The following is a 21,171-nucleotide window of genomic DNA, read 5'->3' on the forward strand; positions in this document are numbered from 1 at the left end:
ATTATTATTATTATTATTATTATTATTATTATTTCAATGCTGTTACTGTTCTTAAAATAATTTTTCCTTGTGTCCTTTCCTCACTGGTCTATTTTCCCTGTTGGAGCCCCTGGGCATAAATTATAGCATCTTGTTTTTTCCAGCTAGGGTTGTAGCTTAGCAATTAATGATAGTATTATTATTATTATTATTATTATTATTATTATTATTATTATTGGAAGTATTAGCAACTGGAGGAGTTTTAGAAAGAGTAGTAGGTTGTGTTGTTGCTACTCCAATTTCATCCATCAACATTAAAGATAACTCCTGAAAAGGTTTGGCCAAAATAATATTTGAGCAAAGTGACTAGAAGATGATGAATTTCCGTCCCCCTTCGTTCTTTTATCTGCACCTGGAAATAGAATCACGTACACCGTGGGTAATTAAAGTCAGGAGTTTTATTTTACCCGGGATATCTTCGGTGAATTTTTTTTTCGTCCCTCACCCCCTTCCAATGAGACCCCACAACCCCTCACAGCCCACATTCCTCCAGTTTCTTTGCAGTGACACAACTTAGCTTAGCCCCTTGTCATTTCCTGGTGTATAGAACAGTCTACAGTTCCTCGGTATAAAGGGGAACCTGTGGCTTTTGTGAGAAGCCAAGTTAGCGACTGATCGATTTAATCCGAGTCCTTGTAACTGATGACCATATGATGACACGTGCCCAGTTAAGACGGTCGATCTGCCACCCTCCACACCCCACCCTCTCTCCTGTGCTTCCTTCTTGTTCCATTTATGACTAATTTAACACCATACGTTAGTTATGGAGATGAGGAATTCTCTTTGGATGGGAGTTTAATTACGGGTGAGATAGGGTCGTTAGGGGACGGACTTGGGAGAGTCCCTTGCTCGTCAAGACCTCTGATGAATTCTGTCCTGATTGACGATGAGGATTCCTTTGGAGGAAGACAGGGTTTGGCAGACGTGGTGGTGATGGGCTTGCTGATGATGACGAGGACGACGACGACGACGACGATGGTTCCGGTGATTGAATCGCAGCAGTGTTTATATCTTTAATTATGGTTAAGATTGCTGTCGCTGAAGTGACGTTTAACTGTGAACCTGATCGCATCGTGTTGATTATCGTGTTCTAATTACGATTGCTTGTTCGGAGTTATTACTTGTAGAATGGAGAGTGGCACACAGATAACATACCATTGAGAGAGATATATATATATATATATATATATATATATATATATATATATATATATATAAATATATGTGTGTGTGTGTGTATATATATACTGTATATACACATAAAACAATAACAACAACAACAACAAATGCAGTCGTTTCTAGTCCACTGGAAGACAAAGACCTCCGATGTGACTCTTAAAATTTTAGGTGTGATTCTCGACAGCAAATTTACTTTTGAGAAACACATTAGGTCTGTGTCTTCTTCAATTGCACAAACAATTGGCTTATTGAGAAAGTCTTACAAGATTTTCGGTGATCAATCTATTCTGAAGAAGTGTTTTAATTCTTTCATTCTACCTTGTTTTGAGTATTGTTCTCCTGTCTGGTGTTCAGCTGCTGATCCTCATCTTAGTTTGTTGGACAGAAACTTATGGTCTATTAAATTTCTTATTCCTGATCTAGATATTAATCTTTGGCACCGTCATTTAATTACTGTAGTTCATTATGCATGTTGCATAATATTTTTCATAACTCTGACCATCCTTTGCATTCAGATCTCCCTGGACAATTCTGTCCTGTTCGTAATACTAGGCAGGCAGTTAATTCTAATAGCCAGGCCTTCTACATCATGAGGCTTAATACTACACAGTATTCTAGAAGTTTTATTCCAGCTGTTACCAAGTTGTGGAATGATCTTCCTAATCGGGTATTGAATCAGTAGAACTTCAAAAGTTCAAAGTTGGAGCAAATGTTTTTATGTTGACCAGGCTGACATGAGTCTTTTTATAGTTTATATATGACATGTCTGTTTTTGACGTTGTTAATAGTTTATATAGGACATATCTGTTTTGACGTTGTTACTGTTTTTAGAATGATATATTGTTAATTTATTCTCATCATTTATTTATTTCCTTATTTCCTTTCCTCACTGGGCTATTTTTCCCTATTGGAGCCCTTGGGCTTATAGCATCTTGTTTTTCCAACTAGGGTTGTAGCTTGGCTAATAATAATAATAATAATAATAATAATAATATGTCCTTATTCATGTCTGTGGTTTGGCCATTTTTCATCACCACGCTGACCAACTGTGGATTGGTGATGGTTCGAAACTTTTGTCTGATTGCTCAAAGCACACCAACCTAGTATGGGTGGCTCTGACTAGTACGGCTTTGCTGATCTTGGTGTATGTGTATCTGGAGAGGAAAAAAATGACGTCTGAGTACATATCTTTGTAGATATAGAGATTTTCAACCATTTTTTTTTCAGAGAAAATAGAACCAAAATAGAACTATTTCTTGCAATTGAATTGAACAACTTTCACAACCTTTCCTCTCAGAAACATCCTATGATACCTGTTAGAATTTTTTTTTTTTTTTAGCTGCTAGATGCTGTTAGTAATTTCGACGCAAATGGTAGAAAATTTAAGATAACATGTTATAAACTTAAGTTATATTTTATGTTATAGCATTACTCACTGTCTTTGGATCTAAACTTTATTCAAATCACTATAGTAATTGGTTAGTAGAAAAAGGCAGTGAACTCAGGTAAAAAATTCCCGTAAAAGAACATCGAAAATAGTGCTAAGTACATAAAACCTATTTGTTTGCGAATATATAATTGATTTGTTAATTCTGTGTAGACCTAAGAGCTTGGTACTTAAAAACGCTAAAAAATAGCTTTCCATAGACAATACCAAACCTTTAGTTTCAATAATAATATTTTAACCTTTTGATATTTTTTTTTCGCTATAGCAAAGTCGAAGACGTTTGCAGTCCTTGGATTAGGATATGCATTTTCATACGACGCCTTATGTCGATTTTATGAAGGACTTAAGATGATTAATGCTTAAAAGAATATCCAAGACTAGTGTACGTGATCCGTCAAAATTGCTAAATATCTAGATATGGACGCATACGTGTATATAAACAGATTTAATCTTTTCCATCCCTCCCCCTTTCCGCTTGGGGTAACCCCCTCTCACCAGGCCATGGTGAACGTGACTGGAAATATATATATATATATATATATATATATATATATATATATATATATATATATATATGTATATATATATATATATATATATATATATATATATATATATATATATATATATGTATAGCCAAAACACTCACAGGTAGTAGGTTGGCCAGGGCACTAGCCACTCGTTGAGATACTACCGCTATAGAGTTATGAAGTGCTTTGACTGGCCAGGCAGTGCTATATTGGATCCTTCTCTCTGGTTACGGTTCATTTTCCCTTTGCCTACACATACACTGAATAGTCTGGCCTACTCTTTACATATTCTCCTCTGTCCTCATACACCTGACAACACCGAGATTACCAAACAATTCTTCTTCTCTCAAGGGGTTAACTACTGCATTGTAATTGTTCAGTGTCCACTTTCCTCTTGGTATAGGTAGAAGAGACTCTTTAGCTATGGTAAGTAGCCCTTCTAGGAGGACACTCCAAATTCAAACCATTGTTCTCTAGTCTTGGGTAGTGCCATACCTCTCTACCACTGTCTTGGGTTAGAGTTTTATTGCTTGAGGGTACACACTATTCTATCTTAATTCTCTTCCACTTGTTTTGTTAAAGTTTGTATATTTTATATAGGAAATGTTTATTTTAATGTTGTTACTGTTCTTAAATATTTTGTTTTTCCTGTTTCCTTTTCTCCCCGGGCTATTTTCCCTGTTGAGCCCCTGGGCTTATAGCATCTTGCTTTTCCAAGTAGGGTTGTAGCTTAGCAGGTAATAATAATAATAATAATAATAATAATAATAATAATAATAATAATAATAATAATTCTATTATATAGGGAGATAGAGACAAGAAAAAGATTTTAAGGTGTTTATCGTCTATCCAAAAACGCGATCAAGTCCAAAGCTTGTTGATTCAATAATGAGTTAAAAAAATTTATTTTAATTTGTATTATTAAGTCATTAAACCTTTAAGACAAGGGAAAGTTGCTTTCGCGAGATATATGATTAAAGTTTTTTTTTTTTTATTTAAAGAACATCATCGTAAGCTTTCTACTGTTGATTACATTTTACTCGTAACTCGTCACAGGTGTGTGATATTGTGAATAGGATTTTGTCAGTAAAAATTCTAGAATACGACTCCCTCTGAAATAATCTCCTTGTTTTCACTATTTTATGAGGACACTCTTAGGCTTTTTTTTATTGTTATTAGAGTTCAGTTGCTTTACATCCCCTTAGAACACAGTAGCTAAAACGTTGTTTCTGAAAAGAATTCAAGAAAAAAAAAGTAGAATTGCGCGTGTAATGATAATACGCAGCATCCAGTGTCCGCATCTCTTATCTCGACCGAGATGCTAATAGCTTCCTGTGGGTTCCCTTCTCACTCATTTCCTGTCGCAAATTACATCGCCATGAGGATCACATGCTCTCGGGCTTGCTTCTCTCCCTTGACCTTTGTTATTCTCCCTTTCACACATTTTTCAAGTCTTCCTTTTACTACTTTTTTTATTTTCATCTTTTTTATTTCTTCACTGCCGCTCATCCTTTGTCTCTCCTTTGCCCTTCATAATACTCTAATCTTTATTGCGTATTTCGTGGCGTTGAGTTTATTGATACTTTTCCCCCTCTATGTCATTGTTCGTTGCATTTCAGTTTCTTTTGTCTTTCATCGTTACTTTTAGGTTTAACGTCAAGGAAGGCATCCGTGTTTTTATTGTTCCTGATGCTGTTGTTGTTGTTGTTTCCTCCAAGGAAAAGGCATGGTCTAAGTCGTTCTGAATTCCACCGGGTAGCTCTTAAGTATAAGTAATGTTTTCATTCTTTGGTAATGTTTCTTAAGTAGTGTAGAATACACAACTGTATTTGTTGAGTTTTAGTATAATTTAATTTCTTTCAAGTGTTCCATGCAAGTATTTGTGATAGAAGTAAGGTTGGTCACATAATACCAATATCATCGTCATTATTTTAATTGATAATGATGATAATCACAATAACAGTGATGTTTTTCTAGGTGCGAAAGCTTGTTTTTATTACTACCGCCGTCTCTGGCAAGGATATTATTATACAGACCTTGGTCTCTGGTGTGGAATGTTCTTTGTTTTCCTTCTTATATATGTACAGAATTCCGTATGCCTTTTTAGTTCAGTGTGGTTTACGGCAGTATTAGTAAGGAGATCCAAGCCTCATTGCTCGAACTTTTGCTAAATTCGACACCGCATAGCTTTGCCGTGTTTTGAAATTCTACCACTGACACTTCGTGGAAAGAAAACTTCAATGTTGAATTATAATTATAAAGATAAATAAGTAGCAACTATTAGGGTAAATTATTGTCCTTTGTAAGTTTAGCGAATGATAATCATGATGATGATAATGTATGGTAGTGAGTCAATACAACGCCGTAGTTGAGGTGGTATCGTATGTGAAATGACAGGAATGTTCAATGCGTTTTGAAGTTTCATGGCCATGTAGAGATAACGGGAAAGGTCAGACTTGCGAAAAGGTAAACAAATTTGATCTTTTGGTAAGAAAGGGGAAAGGGACCCCTATGAATTCTAGAACACGTTCGTATTATTATAGTTAATATTAGGAGTAGTAAAACTGCAAGCCCAACCAGGAATGCAGTCCAGTACGGAAAAAATAGTGACCAAGTTATTATTCAAAGTTATGTTGCTTGTTGGTATAAAAAATCTCCATTTTGTTCAGTTTTTAAAAGTATTATCAGGTTCGTTCATGCATGATAGAACTTATTCCGTTTCGTGAAAATCTTACTATTTCTTCTATCTCCACGATGATCCAAATTTTTAATGTGATTTGCCCCCATGTTCATATTTAAAGATTGTTCTATAATTAAAGGAGCGTGTTGTGTCTTCCATTTATAATTAAAGGAGCGTGTAGTGTCTCCCATTGCATTAGTTTTATTTGCCCTTCTATTAAACGATAGATGAATAAATTCTTATTATTGAAAGTATTCATTTGCATTTACACTACATTTGCAGTTGCATTTTCCCCTCAACTTTTCTTCTCCTCGCCGATCTTTTTACTGCGTGTGGTCTGTTCTCGTACTCTTTAATTTACTGCCGAGTAATTTCGAAAATCATGCGATTCTTTCATATTGCGAACTCCAATGGGGTGTCATTAATATTAAAATAATTTGTTATATGTTCGTGCTAGGGATTATAATTGAAACTTAGTGTAGCCATTTATTTTTGGGAAACGTATTTACCCAATCCCATGTGGTCTTCTTCCTTATACTTTCTCCTTTTTTTATATCTGGGAGGCTGCGTCGTCTTCTCGTTTTTTAGTTGAGTTGTAAATAGAACCTTTGATAAGTAGATGGTGTTCCGCATAATCTTAGTTGATACTTTTGCAGTCGATGCTTCCTTGTGTCTTCATTTCTTGTCCAACTTTTTCCCAATAAATGTATATCAGGTACTTAGTTCAGCTTTGCTTTGGAAGGAATAGTAGTAAAGATAAATCCTACTTCGAAAACTAGCACTGTCTCATGCCTAGTGATTTTGGGTGACCTCACGATACGAGAACTTATTGCTAAATTCATCCAAAATTAAAGGCAGTTTTGACAAGTGCTGTTTGTAATTTCATTCTTTGGTTTTTAAACGAATTGTAAGCTTTGGCAAGACGAAAAAAATCGTAATTAAAAAAAATACAACTCTAATGAAATGTCATATCCTGTCTTTAATATTTGTCTCTGTATATATAATTCGAAAAAAGTAATCCGTAATTTGTCATGCAGTTTTTTCTCTTTTTCGTATCGACAGAACCACTTTTATCTAAGTCAGCAACGTACTGAAAAGTTGTCTCGGCTGATAAATTTGTTTTACTTCCTTGGTGAAGAGGTGGACATCTTCATGTAGGTCATTGTCATATCAAGATATTGATGAAAAATAAAGTATGTGTTCGAAGTGCATACGATGAGGTTTCTGTGGGTTTTCTACTTATGGATTCATCCACGATTCAGGAGCTGAAATGTGAAGGAAAAAATGTCGATATTATTATTATTATTATTATTATTATTATTATTATTATTATTATTATTATTATTACTTGCTAAGCTACAACCCCAGTTGGAAAAGCAGGATGCTATAAGCCCAGGGGTCCCAACAGGGAAAATAGCCCAGTGAGGAAAGGAAACAAAGAAAAATTAAATATTTTAAGAACAGTAACATTAGAATAAATATTTCCTATATAAACTATAAAAACTTTAACAAAACAAGAGGAAGAGAAATTAAATAGAATAGTGTGCCCGAGTGTACCCTCAAGCAAGAGAACTCTAACCCAACGATTATGTTGTACTACGTAAATTAAATGCAACCCCTTTCAAGTAAATCAGATATGAATTGAAGTAATGTCCTGTAATGGGTGGGTGCACGCCTGTTTTCACCGCAAAACACATGTTCCCCTTTAGATTAATTTATTATGAAATCCAGATAATGAGCTGTGTTTACTGAGAAATCTGAGGGCACTTAACGGTAATTGCAGTAGGACTTTAAGGTTATGAGAAAATTGAGCAGACTCCCTTGTGGATCACTCCTCTGCAAACTTAGCTGATATTTGTGAACATGAAAAAGAGCAGTGAACACTTAGCGTAATGAACGTTTAAATTAACAACAACATATTCGTAAGTATCCACAACTTAATCGCGAATATACAACCCAGCGGTGAGCAGAAAACCTGTGGTCATAAATCTGAGTGATTGTTTACCGAATGATAGTGAATATATCAGCTTCGTAGAGACGAAGTCGCCTTCCACATTGGAATAAGAAAATTGTTTTTCTTGTGCATCCTTTAAAGAATCTCTCTCTCTCTCTCTCTCTCTCTCTCTCTCTCTCTCTCTCTCTCTCTCTCTCTCTCTCTCTCTGATAGTGAATATATCAGCTTCGTAGAGACGAAATCGCCTTCCACATTGGAAAAAAAAGTTTTTCTTGTGCATCCTTTAAAGCATCTCTCTCTCTCTCTCTCTCTCTCTCTCTCTCTCTCTCTCTCTCTCTCTCTCTCTCTCTCTCTCTCTCTCTCTCTGCTTCCTTTTAGCTGGGGCGTGTGACGAGCAAGCACTAAAAAGAAATTGCAATAGCCCCTCGTTGTGTAATAAAAGGTCATGTGATCCACCCGTGGCCTCGAAATTCTTTGTCATCGTGTTGCCAGCCATTAGATAGAAAAATGAAAGAATTAAATGATTCCCAATAGATATAAAGAATGATTATATTTCTGAAAATTGCGAATATATAACAAGTAATGGTTGTCTTTTGATCATTATTTTGTGGTCTATATTTTAATTGGCATATCTTGATTTTGGAACAAATATTTTGTGTGTATGTATGTGTGTGTGTGTGTATATATATATATATATATATATATATATATATATATATATATATATATATATATATATATATACAGTATATATAATGTATGTGTGTTACATGAGCATCACAAATCCTTCATGCTGGTCCTTGTGGTTTTTCATGTATAGTGTATTTTATTTATTAAGGTTTTTTTTTTTTTGGGGGGGGGGCAATAGGTAGTTTCAATTGTTTTAAAAATGCCGTTGTGAGAAGATGGACCAGAGTATTTTGAGGGGGCGGGGGGGGGGGGGGGGGGGGTTGAATTTGAGGAAGCCAGAACTCATACAGGATAGAAAAATCACGGGCATAGTGAGGATACTGTAGAGGGTTAGAAATGTTTTTTGATGAGGCTGGCAGTTTTGATTAACTAATGCACTTGTTTTTCAGTTGGTAATTGTCCCCTCCTGTAATGGAAAGCTGCTAAATGATATAACACACACACACACACACACACACACACATATATATATATATATATATATATATATATATATATATATATATATATATACATAAATACATATATATATACACACACACACACACACACACACACATATATATATATATATATATATATATATATATATATATATATATATATATATATATATATATTTTATTTGTCGCATTTTTGTGTGCTCATTCCAGTCAATAAATCTTAAACATAGACGTTTTCAGAGTCCCCAGCTTCAAAAGTTAAAATCGATTTATTGCGTCCGTATCCCTGCTAATTAAACGTCATTAGGAGAGTTGCACGAGTTTATACGGATGAATATTCTGCTGTTAAAACGAACCTGTCCACATTTGTGATTTTAATGATGATTGGCGTCGAAGCGAATTCCCCCGAGGACAAAGCCGTCAAGAGAAAACGGACATTGATGTTGAATTGTATTGATTTTGTGACATAGACACTATCGGTTTCTGTATGCATTCGGTTTCTCATTTGATTTATTTGTTTCAGTTCTCCGAGACGACTTCCGCGCGTCTCCTGCCGATACGGTGGTTGCCTCCGGAGAAACGGCGTTGTTAGAGTGCATCCCTCCAAGAGGTCACCCAGAACCCCTTGTTAGATGGCGTCATAACGGACAACTTATTCAAGTACCGGAGTCTCACAAGTGAGTAACGGATAATGTGATCTGTTTATACTTATCTGTCAGGTCCTTCTCTTATTTTCATACACTCACATTTGTCAACGATAGTCACTGAGTCGCATTTTATTTGCTATTTCCTGTTGTTAAATTCACTGTATTACCGTACATGAAGAGAATAGTTTCTATTTGAAAGTAGTTTCATTCAAAAGACAATCAGCACAGTCAGGCAGTTAATTATAAATGACCATGTTTGCCTTGAATTTTTTAAACAAAAAAGTTTACTCTTGTTTCTTTGCAGTTCATTCTATAAAAATAGGTAAGCTATAGCCAGTGTGGTTTCGACGTTTTGTTTTTGGGCAAATAATAATTTAAGGATTCATGTTATTTCCAATATCTTGTAATTTTGCCTTATTTTTTATATTATTTTGTTTTCTCTATTCCTTCATGTGTTCTGTAGGGTTTTGGAATAAGACAAAGCTGCTAACTTGCAAGGAATGAAATAATATAAAGAAAAGGAGAATATAGACCTACTTGAAAAGTTAGGCAGATTATATACTTAGAAAAAATTGATGAGAAGTTAAATTATAATATTTATAATAATGTATAGTTATTGTGTAACAACTTGTACACTTCAGGGTCTAGAATTTCGGTTTTGGATACATATTAGATTACTATTGGTGATAAAAAGATTATCATTGGTGATAAAAGGCACTACATTTGGTAATAAAGTATTTACTCTCATGGCATTTTTAAAGACCTTAAGCTTAATAAAAGAAAAAGAACAATAACGATTACTCCTTTAGATATTGATCACTTCATTCTCACTACCAAAGACAGTAATTGGAAGACTGGAAAGCCTACATATAAGAAAAAAAAAAAAACTTGCGCATGATCAGTGCCATCTATTGCCGACGCGTCTTACTAATTATCTAAAAAAACTACGGGGTTTCGGTATTACGGAATGTTCACATGTTACTATAAATGTTATCTAATAATTGATCTATTATTATTCATCTAGTGATTTTACATTTATTTATATGAAATCATATTTATCATTAGACTACGTAATTCTTTTTCATACTTAAATAGCTTTTTGCTTGTTCATTTATAGAATGCAGTTAAAGGTTAGGCTCTGTATATCATGTAATATTTCAAATGTAACTTGCAGAATTACCTGTGCCCAAGACTAAACTAGGAGGGAAGATTAGCCTAGTGACAGGTGCTCTAATATTGTCTTAGGCTTGTTAAGTTACAGTTTCTATCCATATAGTATAGTTATAACTAAATACATTCAAGATACAACCTTACCTTAACTTTGCATCGATAAATGTGAGGGAAACTGCACCATTAAATGATAGTTTATGCTTGAAGGGCAACATATTCAATATACTCTCGTTTTACACAAGGCGATTGCATTGCTACAATTGTTTTGATTACAACATAATCATGAGCTAAAAAGAAAAAAAATACATGAGTACGTTTTATTCACTGCTAAATTTTGTTTTATTCATAGTGTAGAACATATTTTTATCATTCCTGATAAATGAAAAAAAAAAAACACCCATCTTAGTTTGAAAAGAATGCTGGTAAAATTTATCTATCTGGCAACAATGACGAGTAAGCAAGTACTGTTCGAGCACACATAGCAGCGCCATCTGTTGCCGACGTGCCCTACTGAATCGGGCAAATGCTCACAGAAAATGAAGCAAGTTCCCGTCTTCCTTGTACTGTCTTTGCTCACTACAGAAACCAGTGACCAGTCAGAGCTCTGAGCTCCCTATTGTTCTTGTCATATCTCTCGTAACGAGGAAAGTAACCAATGATCTTATACTGTAATGCATATTTTAAATTTTTCCTTCAGACATGAAGTTGTGGATGAGGGGACGTTGGTGATTCGTCATGTAGAACAGCATGATGGTGGCCAGTACACTTGCGAAGCGTGGAATATTGCTGGATCCAAAACCACGATTCCAATTAACCTTTATGTACATAGTAAGTTCGAGTATTTTCATTCTACATTTAAGATTTTTAACTGTTGTTCTACTTTAGATTTAGATCAAGATCCAAAAGAATAAAGGCCAGTAAGCTGTAGGCCTACCATAACGATGACACAAATAAGAAACTTCATTTCAGTTAAATTGGCAAACCAAGTTAATGGTGTTACTACTCTATATTAGATATTAGGTACTCGCATCTTCCGTGATAATCGATTTTAATGTACAGTATAGAGCTGACGTATGTTTTGTTCGAGGAAAAAATATGAACTATAACAAAGCTTTCTTATATTTGGAATGAACGATTACCGAAGCGTTTGGGTACCAGCCACCCGTCGAGAAACTAGGCTACTGCTAGAGTTATGGGGATGAATATGATACTATATTTTCTAGCCAAATACATGAACCATAATTTTTTCCTTCTCGCTATCGCTATCTTGTGTTCTATGCTTTTCTGTCTGACCTTGATTATTGGGGCCAACCACCCGTTCATGAGTTTTTGGACCCGCTTATATAATGACAATTATGGGGGACCCCCGTGGGAAAGGTTTTTTTTGGGTTGGAAAATGTTATAAACAAGTGATTTACAACAATAATAATGGTCAGAAATGCAAAATAAGCCCGAGATAACCAGTTGAAAAAATATATTGTTCGTGTAAATAGCTGAAAACCAGCCAAACATGATTATTTAACACTTGAGATTTGCAAAAGGGTACAGAACCTAACCAACCCACCTATCCTAACCTAGTAGTTCCCAGGTCACAACCCCTACCCCCCTTCCCAGGTCACAACCCCTATTATTATTATTATTATCATTATTAGCTAAGCTACAACCCTAGTTGGAAAAGCAATATGCTATAAGCCCAAGGGCTCCAATAGGGAAAAATAGCCCTGTGAGGAAAGGAAATAAATAGATGATGAGAACACCATAATAAATCATTCTAAAACAGTAACAACTTCAAAACAAATATGTCCTATATAAACTATTAACAACGTCAAAAACAGCTATGTCGTATATAACGGATTTTGAGCGAAGCGAAAAATCTATTTTTGGGTGAGATAGCCATGGCGTCCTGATGGAAGGTTCCTTTTTGGTAGCTTCCTTGGGTATAAGACTACTAAGATATTCCCAGAGAATTTAACCACAGGTTATCACAGAATTCTAACTTCTGGAGCGAGTATCTCAAAGGTTTCCCTTTAAGACATCGTAATACAACAGGGGACGCGCATGTCTGAACGCGCCACATAGCTATCTTCACCCCGAACAGAGTTAATGCTTCGGTGTGTAAGGACTGAGAATAGCTGGGAGCCGTTCCACAGCTAATCTCACTCGTGGCTACTACTGATACTCGAGACGTAAACAAACGGACGCCATTGCTCTAATGACGTCACGCCCGTCTTCATCCTGAAGCCAGTTGCTGCCCATCACCATGATACAGTAGCACAGGGTGGGAACAAAACTGGACGAAGTAGTAGGGAGGGTCCATCAGGACGCCATGGCTATCTCACCCAAAAATAGATTTTTCGCTTCGCTCAAAATCCGTTTTTTGGGCTCAAGCCATGGCGTCCTGATGGAAGAGTACCAGAGAATCAATGTATCGTGGTAGATTTTCCCCCAGTATTAAGTGCCTAGGCATTGACAAAACAGCAAAGTAATCTTAGATAAAGAACCATAGGAACGAAGTATCCTGCCCCCCTTGGCAGGAAGTTCCCATGGGCTATGCCGACGTCAAAGTGGTATTGAAGGGCTATTCATCCTGAGAGAAGAACTTGAAGAACTTAGAGATGAAGCGGAATGTTTGGTATTTGTATAGGAACATTCTGAAATTAGACCAGTGGTGGTTGGGCACTGTGTATAGAGTTCATCTCTTGGTTATCAGAAGTAAGTATTCGTGTAGGAACCTTACTTAGTCAGGGTGAATATAATTTAGGATTAAACATCTTAAATTCTTCATAACCATATGAAAGGAGGAATAAATAAAACTATGACAGGTATGTATTTCATAGTAAGTAGGAGCTGAAAGAGACGCATAAGTAATAAAATAGAAATTTTATTTCACAATGCAGAAATTAAATAATTTACAGCAAAAGTAAAGTTCATTTACAGTAATAATAATGTACATAGAAATAAAGGCTTGCTCTTGAATCTGAAAAGGAATTTCAGGATATTAGTAGGTACTCGTTCTCGAGGAACGCAAGTCTTTAAATAACACATCATGCTCAAGGCATGCGGCACTTGTGTGACACTATGACATTTCACCTGGGATAAGAACAGTTATAAAAGCACTAAGTGTTTTTAGACATCACTATGAATCGCTCGAGGGTCAACATAGGCACCCGAAGAGTTAGAGTCCCAAGTAACTCACTGTTCTACGCAGAGTTAGGTGCAGGTTTCATAACACTACCTGCGGCTACCACAAAATGTTTGACTTCGTGCACTTGTTTCGCATAATGTTTAAAGAAAACTCGCGAGGACTTCCAGCCCGTGAAGTTTTTAAGGCTTTCAAAGTCCATGCTCTGAAAGAAATTCAGAGAAGATGCCACTTTTCTAGGATCATGACCAGCGGGTGTACTGTTCGGATCCGCTCTGCGAATGAAGTAGGTGATTTTCGCTCTTAATTGTTTCAGTGACAGGTCGCTGCCCGATGTTTCTCCTTTGAAGAGTTGGCCTCCACCAAAGTTTGAAGTTCTGCGAAGATAGACCTTGAGACTCTCTACTGGACATAGAGAGACATCCTCCTTCAGGGGGCATATTCTCCAAGGGCCCCATCTTTTGGTGGGTAATTCATTTTTAGCGAGAAACGTCGGATCAGGGGAGAGGGTCACTTCTCCTGAATCGGTAAACAGGATGTGTCCTTCTTCTCTTGATAATGCCACTATTTCGCTGACTCGAGCTCCCGAAGCGAGAGCAAATAAAAATATAACTTTCTGAGTCAGATCCTTGAGGGGGCATGAATCATTGTCCAAGTTGGAGGCGAAATGGAGTACCTTGTCTAGTGACCAGGAGATCTGTTTCGGAGGGGGTGCTGGACGTAGGCGAGCACATGCTTTTGGTAGTTTGTTGAAGATGTCGTTGGACAGATCAATTTGGAAAGCATATAGAATTGGTCTAGCCAAGGCCGATTTGCAGGTGGAAATCGTATTGGCTGCTAATCCTTGTCCATGAAGGTGAATGAAGAAGGACATACAGAAATCAATTGTGATTTCTTTAGGATTTTTTGCCTTGACAAAGGAGACCCATTTCCTCCAGGATGATTCATATTGCCGTCTCGTGGATTCGGTCTTGTATTCCTCTAGGAAGTCTAGACTTTTCTTCGAGATCCCAAACCTCTTCTTTGCGGCAAGGGAGAGAAAATCATGAGATGAAGGTCCTTGATTTTCGATGATGAAGCGAAGACAGTCGACTTCTGTACTTGTTGAGAGAGAACTGGGCCCGGGAGAGGGATCAGCTTGGGCTGCAGCTCCAGGACCAGGGGGTACCAGTTGCTCCGGGGCCACTTGGGAGCCACTAGGGCCGCTGTCCCTTTGAAGGTTCTCAGTTTGGAGAGGACTTTCAACAGAAGGTTGGTGGGAGGGAACAGGTAGATCTTGGACCACCTGTTCCAGTCCAGTGACATGGCGTCCACTGCTTCTGCTTTGGGGTCCTCGTACGGGGCTACGTACAGAGGAAGTTGATTGTTGTCGCTCGTTGCAAAGAGATCTATCTGAAGTTCTGGGACTTGGTGAGAGATGAAGGAGAACGATCTTGCGTCTAGAGACCATTCCGACTCTATCGGGTTTGTCCGAGATAGAGCATCCGCTGTCACATTGCGGAATCCTTGTAGGTGAACTGCAGACAGGTGCCACTTCTTCTTCTCCGCCAGACGGAAGATTGGGAGAAGCACCTGATTTATCTGGGGCGATCTTGAGCCTTGGCGATTGAGACAACGAACTACCACCGAGTTGTCTAGGGTTAGACGGATGTGGATCGAGGGCGGCGGGGATAACTTCTTCAGAGTTAGAAGGACCGCCATGGCCTCCAAGATGTTTATGTGGAACGTCTTGAATAGTGGAGACCAGGTACCTTGAACCTGTTTCTGGTGGGAGTGACCTCCCCAACCTTCCAGTGAGGCATCCGTGTGGATGTTGAGTGATGGAGGAGGGTGTTGGAGAGGAATGGACCTTTTCAGGGCCTTTTCTTCCGACCACGGCTTTAGGAGGCGTCGTAGTCTGTTTGGAAGCCGTCTCTTGAGGTCTCTTCGAGCGATGGATGCCGAGCGTCTCCAGACTCCCGCGGCATCCTTTAGCTGTGCACGAAGCACTGGGTTTGTCACTGAGGCGAATTGTAGAGAGCCTAGAACTCGTTCCTGCTGTCGTCTTGAAATGCGTTTGGATTTCAGTAGTCGCTTGACAGACCCTGCTATTTCCTTCCTTTTCTTCTGGGGGATGGAAAGGCGGTGTGACTGAAGATTCCAGTGGATTCCCAACCACTGAAACTTCTGAGTTGGAGAGAGGCGAGATTTTTTCTCGTTGATCTTGAATCCCAGGTGTTCTAGGTACTGGGTAACTTCGTTGCAAGACTTTGCACACTCTTCGGGCGATGGAGCCCAGACTAGCCAGTCGTCGAGGTAGGCCATCACCTAGACGTTTCTTAGGCGGAGCTGTTGTACTATGGCATCCGCCAGTTTTGTGAAGATCCGAGGGGCCACATTGAGGCCGAAGGGCATGGCCCGGAAGGCGTAGCTTTTCCTTTGGAGTCGAAATCCTAGGTAGGAGGAAGCGTGATGGTTCATTGGAATGTGCCAGTAGGCATCCGCCAGGTCTATAGAGACCGTGTAGGAGCCTTGAGGCAGAAGGGTCCTTATTTGTTGAAGCGTCAGCATCTTGAATTTGTTGTTCTCTATGAACTTGTTGAGGGGGGATAAGTCCAGAATGACTCTGAGTTTGTCTGAGTCCTTCTTGGGAACACAAAACAGTCTCCCTTGGAACCTGGTGGACTTTACCTTCCTTATCACCTTCTTGTTCAAGAGGTCTAGAACATATTCTTCCAGAAGGGGGGTTGATTGCTGGAAGAACTGCTGGAAGATTGGGGGTGGTTGCGTCCAACTCCAGCCTAGACCGTTCTTGATGATGCTGTGTGCCCAGGGATCGAAGGTCCAACGATCCTGGAATTGGCGGAGTCTTCCTCCCACCGGAAGCACTTCATTGCTTCTGGTGTCCCGAGGACTTGCTGCCTCGGCCGCTAGCTCCCTTTCCTCCTCTACCTCTGGAGGGACGGCGAGATGCGTCTTTGCTTGCACCCCTGAATGAGCCTCTACCTTTGGCATGAAAGGTAGTTGATGGTTGCTCAAAGGCAGGGGTGAAGACCGGTGACTGTGACAACACCGGTTGGGGGACCAACTGAAAGGTCTGTTGTGGTTGGGCAACCACTTGGGAGGTAGCGGGTCCCGGAAACTGACGTCTTTGCTGACGTTGCTGGGGTTTTGACTTTTGAGGTTTCCTCTTAGGCTGAGGTCCGTCGTCCTGAGAGGGTTTCCTTTTCCTGGACATGCCCCACTTGTGGAGAAGGTTCCTATTCTCCGTGGCGGCTCTGTCAGTTATTTCCTTCACAAGGTCAGAAGGAAACAGGTGCTTTCCCCAGATGTTGGAGGAAATCAGCCTCCGGGGTTCGTGTTTCACGGTGGCACCGGCAAACACGAATTCACGACAGGCTCTTCGAGCCTTTATGAAGTGGTACAAGTCCTTCATTACCGTCAGTAAGTGGGATTTGGAGAGTACCATGTAGTGATCTGGTACTCTAGTGTCACAGGCCATAACTTCCAGTTGGACTTGATGAGAAAGAGATGCCGCAAGCCTCTCCTTCGTGTCTTGTTCCCGGCGAAGGAGGTGATCGTTGAGCTTAGGGAGGTCTTCATTAAACTGACGTCCGGCGACGTCAGGATCGAGCCTTCCCACGACGAAAGTATGCTGAACATCTTTCCAGTGTCGAGCGTCAGGGGGGGTCACGATGGAGAAGGGTCTGCACTCCTCCAGTGCAGGGCAGGGTTTCCCTTCTTCCGCCGCTTTAAGGCATGCAGCTAAGGCCTTTTCCAAGAATGGAAGAACCGCAGTATCAGGTGCAACGTAAGTAGGGTGCTTCTTGCTCAATGCCGGAAGCTTAGAGCAGGTAAAGCCTCTACTCTTAAATGCGGAGGCTAGCATAGCCTGGGCCTTTGCGAGATCGAACACTATCTCTTCCTTAGGTTCGGTCTCTTCCTTCGAGGCAGGTTCGGAACGAAGCCGGACGTAACAGTCCGGGTAGGCCTCAAAGCTTGGGAAGAACTCCACATCTTCCAAAGGGACCGTGCCGATCTTATCACTGACAAAGATCCTGCCGGTCGCAATAACCATATGCTCTGCATACCTCCACGGGTTGGCATGAGAGCAAGCGGGGAGATCCTTGACCGAAATCTTCTTCGGCTCTCTGGATCCTATCATCGACCTGATGGACTCCTGGTTCTCCTTCAGCCTGTCGTCCATGACGGCTCTAATCAGCCGGATCAGTTCTTGAGTAGAAGAAGAAGGATCCGGAGTCGAGGAGGTAGACGGAATAGACATTTCCGTCGGTGTAGGAGTAGGAGGGGGGATGGACGAGGGAGCAGCTTCTAGCTCCGACTCGGTGTACTCCACCTTGTCTTCGTCATCTTCGGCTCCTTGAGCCATAAGCGTCTTCTCCGTGTCTTCCGAGACGTCCGAAATCTGTTCGTCATCCTCGGAATCCAAACGACACTCGTGCATGGACTGAGCCATGACCACATCAGGTTCCACCGTAATTTGGACAGTGGGGATCACATCTTTGGGTACCACTGAGTCAGGGGAGGCCTTAGGGAACAATAGTGACCTCAGTTCTTCGGTGGCCAGGTACGGTCCGGTAGCATTTTTCTGGAAGCCACGCACCCACTTGCGCAGCTTTTCACGAGAAATGTCTCTAACCTCTGCTGAAGGAGGGTTATGGAAGGCCTCAACTAGGTGAGCCTGGCAGACCGTACAATCCAGTGGATTCCAAAACTTCACATCCCCTTTCTTGTCTGCACAAGGGGCGTGAGTCCTGCAAGCCGTATGCCCGTAAAACTGCGGGCGTTTCACAGCGCAGAAGGCGAAATCACACTTCATCTGCTCCTCCTGTGGAAGAAAGAGAAAATGAGTATGGGGGAGTCATAAGAATGGCTCTTAAACTAAGTTAATATTAATCATTAATTTTAACTTAAGAAGGTGTGATGCATAGAGAATGAAAATAGTAAGGAGAACATGCTCCATGCATCTCGCCCGGCTGGTTACCATAAGCTTGGTCCCTAGATAATCCGAGTGACCGAGGGCACTGGATATAGTTTCCTAGAATTCCAAGTATTTTGGAATTCCATGGAAAAAACCAAGGACAAGATTGGGACCGAATTCATTCGGTTCCCAGTTAAGGGCCAGAAGGCCTCATTTAAAAGGTAACTGCTTCTGGCAACCAGCCGTGCTAAGATGCACATAGCATGCTGGAATTAGAAGAATGCAAAGAGACAGCATGATCACTAATAGAGCAGTACTAGGTACTGATCTTAATAGCAGAAGCAGCTTATCTGTTTGCGATATAGGGCTATCATAGTCTTATGATAGCTACAGTAAGGGGGTGCAAGTATTCTTGACGCCTCCGGGGCATCCGGCAAGCCGCCGGCATGCCGGAGCTCGCTCCAGCATAGATTCTGGCATTAGGACAGACAATGTTCAAAGTCAGTCAAATACCAGGATGGCGGCCGCCGGCACAACGGCGGCACGCCGGCAGGGAGCGGCGGCTCCGGCAGTCGGAGGATGCCAGGTTGGTGACTGGGATAAGGATGGTAAAGGCTGTATCGGGTTGCCGGCAGTATATGCCGGCACTCCGGCGGTTGACCGGCAAGCGGACGACTAGATAGGAGTAGGAGAGCCGCCGGTAGTAGCCGGCGGCAGCCGGCAGTCCCTCGGTACACGGGGGGCTGGCGGCAAGGTTAGGGAGAGTCACCAAGTAGGAGGCAGGTATTGCCGACAGTAGAGGCGGCAAGAGACCGGCACCCGGATAGGGAGAGAGACAGGGGGGAGGGGGGAAGGGATGTAGGAAGTACCATCAGGATTCCAGACATCCCTCCCCCTCCCTGAGGGGGTGTACCCATGATAGAGGCAGGCTCTAACATCCATGAGCAGGGGTCACTAGGGACCGGGAGCAAGGTAGCCCAAGGGAGGGCTAGGGAACACCCAAGGGGGGGGGGGGGAGACTCCCCTATGCAGAACTATACTAGTAACTAACCTTATAGGACACTATGAAGGTATATGTACCAGAGCGGACTGCACAAGGAAGCTCGGGTAGCCCTACTATTCCACCCTAAGGAGGAGTTGTAGGACAGGGGACAGATGGGTATAAACTAACCTAAGCATAGGCTAGGCTATACAAGAGATAGGTGGGGAGGGAGAAGATAGAAGTCTTCCCAGGAAGGGTTTCTGTACCAGAGCGGCCACTAAGGAAAGGGAGGACACTCCCTAACCTAAGATCAGGCAGATCAGCTAAAACGGTGCAAGAGTACAGTTTCAGCATGGAACAGAGAAACCTTCCTAACCTAACCTAGCACAGGGCTAAGAGTCCTGCACTAGGAAAGGAAGAAGACATATCGCTATCGCAGGAAAGTCATAGACTATCCTAGCCATAGAGGTAGGCTAGCCTAACCTCACTCTCGGACGCAGCCCTAAAGGGGGTTCATTCCTTTAGGGAGGACAGAGAGGCGATATATACTCTATTAGACAATTAATCCCTTTACTCAGAAAAGGAATCAAGGCTAAATAGAGGGAATGCCAAGGCAGGGGATGAAGGAAGCATATAGGGGTCCTAACATTAGGTTAGGCTAGAAAGAGTCACTGACTAGCCTATCCCCTATATGGTCCCTGAAGGCGAAAACATTTGCATCACTGTCAAAAGTATTGTAAAATAATGCCACTATCTTCATAACTTAGTCTAGGATCACTAATAAATCATGCATGAACACTTGTATGTAGGCTCCTGGCCTGGGGGCTATAGTAGCCGACTGGTATGAGGTCAATCGATGACCGATAAAAAGCGTCTAAACACGATATAAAAGTTCCTAGCTATGAAGACTAAATAAACTAATGTATTCGATTAGTATATAATGCCGGAAACGTTGTTGTGGCTAACTAAATAAGACATGCATAACAACAACGACGCCATAAAATGGCGGGTCCGGTAGAGGCACAGCTCTGCCACAAAACAGCAATTATCTCGAAAAGTAATATTTAGTTTACGGCCAGAGCTTAATTAAACAATACTGGAACCTTGTACTCAACTTTCCAGAAGAAGGCGAGGCTGAAGGTAACGACATAGCGAAGATGCAAAACGATAAAGTTAACACAGGGAAAATCCGTCTAAGTAGGGCAGCTACTAAACAAAGGATGAAGACGGGCGTGACGTCATTAGAGCAATGGCGTCCGTTTGTTTACGTCTCGAGTATCAGTAGTAGCCACGAGTGAGATTAGCTGTGGAACGGCTCCCAGCTATTCTCAGTCCTTACACACCGAA

At 40.6% G+C, this 21,171-nt stretch overlaps 1 protein-coding gene across 1 annotated transcript in view; it reads left to right on the forward strand.

Annotated features, from left to right (window-relative positions):
• Positions 1-21,171, forward strand: part of LOC137634353 (roundabout homolog 2-like) — a 233,994-nt gene that overhangs the window by 138,793 nt on the left and 74,030 nt on the right. Inside the window, 3 exon segments of the mRNA XM_068366750.1 lie at positions 9,486-9,639; positions 9,914-9,931; positions 11,477-11,607. Of these exon segments, the coding sequence (XP_068222851.1) occupies positions 9,486-9,639; positions 9,914-9,931; positions 11,477-11,607 (303 nt within the window).

This window comes from Palaemon carinicauda, chromosome 44 (assembly GCF_036898095.1).
Source record: "Palaemon carinicauda isolate YSFRI2023 chromosome 44, ASM3689809v2, whole genome shotgun sequence".
In the NCBI taxonomy this organism is placed as follows: domain Eukaryota; kingdom Metazoa; phylum Arthropoda; class Malacostraca; order Decapoda; family Palaemonidae; genus Palaemon; species Palaemon carinicauda.